We start from the raw sequence: 7,067 nt of genomic DNA on the forward strand, positions 1-7,067 counted from the left end.
TGGTGTTGAACGCCGAGCTGAAGTCCACAAACAGGATCTTGGTGTACGTCCCTGGGGTGTCTAAGTGGCGCAGGATGTAGTGCAGTCCCATGTAGACCGCATCATCCACCGACCTGTTTGCCCATATTCTCCATCATCCATAAACTGGAGTGTTTGATGTTTTTGGCAACACATTTTGATACATTTCAAACCAATTCTAGCAAGCTTTTGATTATATAATAATAACAACAGTATAATTTAATGTGTTTTTTTTATCCTTCTCAGTCTCACTACACACACTGACAGTTGATGAAAGAGGGAAACTATTTTGCGCATTTTTGTTAAGTTGTGCAACGTTAATAAGTTGACACTACATTTTATTTTGTACTTTAGTACATTTCAGAGTCTGCTTTTTTACATCAGCAGTTAAATCATCACTTGTAAATGTGCAGTCTTTTTACACAAGTCTTTGTATTTGTTTTGTTTTCACTATCTTTTTAATGTGACAAGTGCTTAAGATTGTTGCTGTTTGAGGACAGCGGTGTACTGACACGTGACGTCACGTGGTAGGCGGTACTTACGCATGAGTTGGGAAAGCGAAGCAAAGCTGGGAACAACACTGCTGACATGATTGCCCGTCAAGGTGCATGTATGGTTTTCTAAACCTTTCGGATTCCCCGAGTTTAGCCAACATGGAGACTTTCAGGATGACTAAGGAAGGCCCGATTCGTTGTTGAGTTTTGCGCTAGCCGTGTGACGTTGGCTCGTGCGGCTAGTAACTCCTGCTGCGGCTCAGGCTGCTTCAGACAACTTGTCAAGAGCCGAGGCGATCGACAGAAATCCCAGGCACAATTCGGAACTGTTTTCGACACGCTCCCGCTGTACATATCTGCCGCGAGTTTTCGCTGCGCCGACGGCCATCGAAACAGCAGCACTTTAGAGAGAGGTAAGTGGCGTTGGCAGGTCGGCGTTTAAAAGCACCCACGGGAATGTGGGTCACCCTCGCTAACGCAGTTGTGCCTATCAAGGGTAGAAGCTAACTAGCTAAGTTAGCATGTCGTGTTCAAGTCTTCAACGGTCCCCAAAACACCATCTAAAGTACAGTGGCGGTGTACTTAATGACTCCTCAAATGCTGGAGACTGTATTCTAACCCAATAGTAACTATCGATTACCGCAACATCGAAATATCGGCAACTGTTATTTTTTTAAAACTGCCGCTGACGAGTCCGTTTGAGAGGAACCATAACATTTACACTGCGCAGTAACACTTTTTCTGGTAAACAACCCAGTCCTGGCGAGCCGACGTTGAGGTTTGTCTCGTGAAAAGGCGACGCTACGTTACGTGGATTTATTCCACCAGGGGCCTTTGAGCAGCCCCCCACCCTCCCTCTCGCTCAAAAAGACCCTCTCCTTCTGCGATCAACACAGCAACTCAGTGTGTAAACAGTGCGTGCACCGTGTGCCCTTGTACACGGTGCACCCCTTGCATGAAAGCCAAGCAAACAACAATGCAGATGGCTCCAGACAAACGTTCACGTTTGAAGATAGCAGAGAACGGACTGAACTTCCCACCCACGAGTAATCCTCCTACTCTGATTTTCTTGAGAATCTGGACTTCTGTTTGCATACTAACAATGCTTCTTCACAATGATTTCAGCGCAAGCAATTGATTTCTTAATGGGCTACTTGACGTTGTAATTATTTACTTTACCTCAGTCAATTTCTTGTACAGCCAAACTGGAAAGAATGAAACCATACTTCTGTACAATGAGTTGCAAAATTAAAAAAAGGGTTTATTTCTAGAGAGCTAAAGTATTCCATAATACATTTTGTACGAACCCCTAAGTGCTTAGTTGTTAAAAATACTTTATTCTCAAAAGATTCTTTTTTTGCCCCCCAGAATGTTTTGAGTTCGTAACATGAGGTTTCTCTGTGTGTGCAAGCGTATATATCACGATTATTTTTGCAGTATGGCCCTAATATTCCATAGTTTGAGCTGCATACATCTGAATGCTTTGAAGATGTTCCCAATTTGTTTTCATAAATGTAGGACATTACTTTATATCTGTTGTTGTTTAGGACAATTATGTCTTTAATGAAAAAATGTTGAGCAGAGATCTGATCCGCAACCAATTTCTCAACTAGTGGGCCATCATGGCAACGTGACAGGAGGGAAGCCCGCTGAGTGCGCTTCGAAAGGAGTCATGGAGGGCTTACAGCAACCTTCTCCCAAGAAGCACAACAGGGTCAATGGCTACTGCCAGCCAAGTTCACCCGAGGATGCGGCTGCTGTTAAGTGGCCTCGAGGGGAATCCCAGGGCTCAGACAGCAGCAAGGGTGCGAGTGCATCGGAACATGCGGACCTGGATGAGCCCAAAGGTCCCGAAAGACACGTCGAGATCAAAGAGGAGCTGGAGGACGCGTCTGCTCGGCGAGGCAAGCAGGAGAAAGCAGGGAATGCAGATGAAGAAAACAATCACAGCAGTGCAGCGTCAAGCTACACCGGTGAGACCTCCTCCCCTTTCAAGCGCTTGGTGCGTTTTCGAAGCCGAACTATGTATGGATGCTTTTTTTTTTTAAGCAGACCTTTCCCACACGCCGTCGGCATCACTGTCCGAGCAGCTGCGTTTGGGTCGTGAGGACACGACAGCCTCTGGAATCAGTGTGGAGTGTAAGGTCTGTGGGGACAAGGCGTCAGGCTTTCACTATGGTGTACATGCCTGTGAGGGTTGTAAGGTAATACCACTTGTGTGTGACTGCCTTTCAAGATCACAAAATACTTCAGTCTGTTCTCTTCCAATCCAGGGCTTTTTCAGACGAACTGTGCGCATGAAATTGGAATATGAGCGCTGCGAGCGTTCCTGCAAAATTCAGAAGAAGAATCGCAACAAGTGCCAATATTGTCGTTTCCAGAAGTGCCTTTCTTTGGGAATGTCTCATGATGGTGAGTAAGCAAGATGTTTTACTTCATAGTAGGGCTTTGCAATTAGCCAAATTTTAATATCTTGATATTTTTGTCAGATATAGGGGTGTTTCGATCAGCGTTTTAAGATGTCTGTACCGATAACGATCATTCATGATTGGGTGATACCAAAAACATTCACATTAAGTTGCTGTAAAATTTTTCGTTTTAGAGCTACAAATATTTTTTATTTAAAAGAGCTTGCTTAAATTGTTGATTTTTTAAATTTTTTTTAAATTAATTGATTAATCAAATGACGGCAAGGTGGTCGACTGGTTAGCACGTCTGTCTCACAATATAGTGATTGCAAATTTCGATTCTGACTCCGGCACTTCTGTGTGGACTTTGTATGTTCTTCCCGTGCTTGCATGGGTTTCCTCCAGGTACTCAGATTTCCATCCATCCATTTTCTGTACCGCTTTGTCCCCACGGGGGTCGCGGGCGTGCTGGAGCCTATCCCAGCCGTCATCGGGCAGTAAGCGGGGGAAACCCTGAATTGGTTGCCAGCCAATCGCAGGGCACACAGAGACGAACAACACTCACACCTAGGGGCGATTTGGAGTGCTCAATCGGCCTACCAAGCATGTTTTTGGGGATGTGGGAGGAAACCAGAGTGCCCGGAGAAAACCCACGCGGACACGGCGAGAACATGCAAACTCCACACAGGGAGGGCCGGAGGTGGAATCGAACCCGCACCCTCCTAACTGTGAGGTGGACGTGCTAGCCAGTGCGCCACCGAGCCACCTTACTCAGATTTCCTCCCACAGTGTGAAGAAGTGTATCTTCTTGCTTGAGTGCTAAATTTCAATTTACGTATCGTCTGATGAGTCGATTAATCGCACCAATTCTCAATGACTGTCGATGATTGTCAAAATAATCCTTTGTGGCAGCCCTAGTCCAAATTGTGTAACCCCTGGCCTGCAATCTGCTGACTGTCATCATTGCACTCGTTAGAATTGTTTAAAATGTCAGAATATATATTTTAAGAAATGTGGGCATGTTTGTGTTTGCTCAGCAATCAGATATGGCCGCATGCCTGAGGCAGAGAGGAAGAAATTGGTGGCAGGCCTGCTTGCAGACGAGTTAAACCTCTGCAAACCGGGAGGCTCAGACTTGAAGACACTGGCCAAGCAAGTCAACACAGCCTACTTGAAAAATCTCAGTATGACCAAGAAGAGGGCCCGCAGTATCCTGATGGGAAAGACCAGCAGCACCTCAGTAATACTCTGATTTTTCTTGATATTGACCAGCCAGTTTATCTTTTTTTTTAGTTTGGTAACTCAAAGCTGGACCACGATCTGTTTTGTGATGTTGACCTAACATCCATCTAGGGGAATTTCATAATAGAATTTCCCACCGAGATCAATAATGTTAGGGAAGGTAACTTGTAAGGTGTCAAGTGAATTGAGTTAGAGCTTCATTCTGGGATGTATTAAACTTGTAAATTATTCCAGATTTATTCCAGATTGACAAAGCCTTACATTGTACCGGCAATGTTTCAAGTAACATTTTAACATTATTAACATATTAACCAGCCTCAAAGTTAAGTTAGACACAATAAAACACTTTAAGAAGTCTTATAAATTTCAATGATGCTGTGTTGAAGAGAAACAGAGTGCATAGGCTGGTGTTACGTAATCGGGGAACAAAAAAAAAAAACTCTGATTCTCATTACAGGAAAAAAAGCAGGAAATCAGATTGTAGGTAGATTTATCAAAACTTTTATGTGTGTGCACGTGTATATCAAGTATTACAAAGGTAATTACAAGAAATCAAGTGACATTACTTCAATAATATGGTACATGGATTTTGTTACTAAAATTTTTGACAAGTAACCATTAGAATACATTTTTAAAGTAACCCCCAATAACCCTGAACCCAAGTAGCCCCAAAAAGTATGTTTGATAGCTAAAATGAGGTCCAGTGAGATAGGGGACTGCTTCCATGGTAGAATGACGTCACGCACAACGACATTTGGTACTTCAGAATTGGTTTGAACTTTAGGTGGAATTCCATACTGCAACTTTCAGATGTTCCAAGTAGAGCAGTATCTTTATTGTCTCTTTCTCTCTTGTCTTGGTGTCAGCCATTCGTGATCTATGACGTTGACACGCTTTGGAAGGCTGAAAGTGGTTTAGTGTGGAGCCAGTTGCTTCCAGGCGCTCCCCTGACCAAGGAGATCGGGGTGCACGTGTTCTACCGCTGCCAGTGCACCACGGTAGAGACGGTGCGCGAGCTCACCGAGTTTGCCAAGAGCATTCCGGGGTTTGTCGACCTCTTCCTGAACGACCAGGTGAGTCGCTTCATCGTGCTATGGCAACTGCTGGTACGAGGCCATAGAAAGGATGTCATCAGTGTGCATGTATGTCTCTTGCTGTAGGTGACGTTGCTGAAGTATGGCGTGCATGAAGCAATTTTTGCAATGTTACCATCGCTCATGAACAAAGATGGACTTCTGGTGGCCAATGGTAAAGGCTTTGTGACCAGGGAGTTCTTGCGCAGCCTAAGGAAACCTTTCAGTGAGATCATGGAACCCAAGTTTGAGTTTGCTGTCAAGTTCAATGCCCTGGAGCTGGACGACAGTGACCTGGCCCTCTTTGTAGCTGCCATCATCCTCTGTGGAGGTGCAAGGGAAATATTTCCATGCTCCTTGTGCTTGCTCAACTGTGACTGAAGCTCATGTCTCTCTCCAGATCGCCCAGGCTTGATGAATGTGAAGCAGGTGGAGCAGAGCCAGGACAACATCCTGCAGGCCCTAGACCTCCATCTGCAGGCCAACCACTCTGACTCAGTCTACCTCTTCCCCAAGCTGCTGCAGAAAATGGCCGACCTCCGTCAGCTGGTCACGGAGAATGCTCAGCTTGTGCAGAAAATCAAAAAAACTGAGTCTGAGACATCATTGCACCCTCTTTTGCAGGAGATCTACAAGGACATGTATTAAACTACTCTGAGCAATACTGTTACAGACTGAATACACACTTATTAGAACAATACACTGTGTTCAGTTAAACACTGTTCCAAGTGAGGTGTCATACCTATGCTTCAGCACACAAATTATGTGTGCATCTGGAATAAGGGCCACCCTCATTTTCACAAAGGTCACATCACAAAAGAACACTTGTGTTTTTCTTACTGAAGCTGCTCCCTGCTTTCCTGGGGAAACATTTCACGTTACTATGTACAGACTTGCGCGGTGCTGCGGAGAGCAACCAGAAGTGTGGACATGGTGCGTTTTAAAGATACCGGAGTGATTAGACAAAGCTAACACAGGTTGGTTTTTGTTTACATTCTTATCTTCATGTAGTGACCTCCAACTTTACCGATTGGCCGTGTGGACCTCACTTGGCGCAGGTGCCTGTGCAATAGCATATTCATTAGTAAATGTGGACAGCCAAGCCATCTAGCCATATGCAATACACATATGCATATGACCTGCACAAGTACAAGCAATGCATCCTGTTTTTAGTTTCCCACATGATTTTTGTCCTTGAAATTATGTCTAATTATTTGTATTATATTTGTGAAACATGAACGTCATCACATCATTGTATGTATGCAATATGTTTCTTACCTGCTTGGTTTGCAAAATATACTATCAACTTTATACACCTTTTCATTTCATGCAGTGACATGCGTGTTTTAAAAACAGTACAGTAGGCCTATTTCACTCACTTTCCTCATGTACAATTAGATTTTTTCGAACCATTTTCTTATTTCTTTTTCATTCCTAATTTCTTTTAGTCAGGCTACATTCATCCGCTCTACCTCTATTGTATGACAATATTCCCCTGTCTCGACAAAGCACATGTTATTCTTTGCCTTTTTTTTTTTTTTTTAAATGGGTACAACCTATTTCAGTCGTGGTCAAGCGAGTGAACAAGATGACTGAAATGTCAACAAAAAAAAAATGCACCGTACGTTATTGTGAGCTACCTCTGCCTGTCTAAAAAGTGCCAAATATGTTCAACCAATGACTTGAAATGATCGTAATATGTTACCGAGAAAAGTTACAGCTCTTTCATAAACTATTAGAACTGTTTCCCGCTTGTCCATAATTATTTTTAAAGGTGATTTCTGATTACTATTTTCAGAGATAAAAGTTAGTAATACACAGTGCACAGTTGA

The 7,067-nt window shown here is 43.6% G+C and overlaps 1 protein-coding gene across 2 annotated transcripts; it reads left to right on the forward strand.

The window, feature by feature from the left end:
* Window positions 1-571: 571 nt before the first annotated feature.
* On the forward strand, window positions 572-6,981 carry ppardb (peroxisome proliferator-activated receptor delta b). 2 transcript variants are annotated; one of them, XM_049754708.2, is made up of 8 exons: window positions 572-925; window positions 2,126-2,485; window positions 2,562-2,716; window positions 2,786-2,924; window positions 3,958-4,160; window positions 5,029-5,235; window positions 5,323-5,566; window positions 5,636-6,981. In XM_049754708.2, exons 2-8 carry the CDS (start codon window positions 2,185-2,187, stop codon window positions 5,881-5,883), a joined length of 1,497 nt encoding a protein of 498 aa, XP_049610665.1. In that variant the 5' UTR covers window positions 572-925; window positions 2,126-2,184; the 3' UTR covers window positions 5,884-6,981. The 2 variants fall into 2 exon arrangements, with proteins under 2 accessions (XP_049610665.1, XP_049610666.1); XM_049754709.2 differs by having other exon boundaries at window positions 574-925; window positions 2,565-2,716.
* The last annotated feature ends 86 nt before the right edge of the window (window positions 6,982-7,067 follow it).

The sequence above is a fragment of the Syngnathus scovelli genome, chromosome 2, assembly GCF_024217435.2.
Source record: "Syngnathus scovelli strain Florida chromosome 2, RoL_Ssco_1.2, whole genome shotgun sequence".
Lineage (NCBI taxonomy): Eukaryota > Metazoa > Chordata > Actinopteri > Syngnathiformes > Syngnathidae > Syngnathus > Syngnathus scovelli.

What these genes read in the sequence shown, in the direction of transcription:
- ppardb (XM_049754708.2), top strand. Translation starts at nt 2,185, where the DNA reads ATGGAGGGCTTACAGCAACCTTCTCCCAAGAAGCACAACAGGGTCAAT. An exon ending in TGCAGCGTCAAGCTACACCG is followed by an intron (nt 2,486 to 2,561) that starts GTGAGACCTCCT and finishes TTTTTTTTTAAG; the next exon opens with CAGACCTTTCCCACACGCCG. An exon ending in TGCCATCATCCTCTGTGGAG is followed by an intron (nt 5,567 to 5,635) that starts GTGCAAGGGAAA and finishes GTCTCTCTCCAG; the next exon opens with ATCGCCCAGGCTTGATGAAT.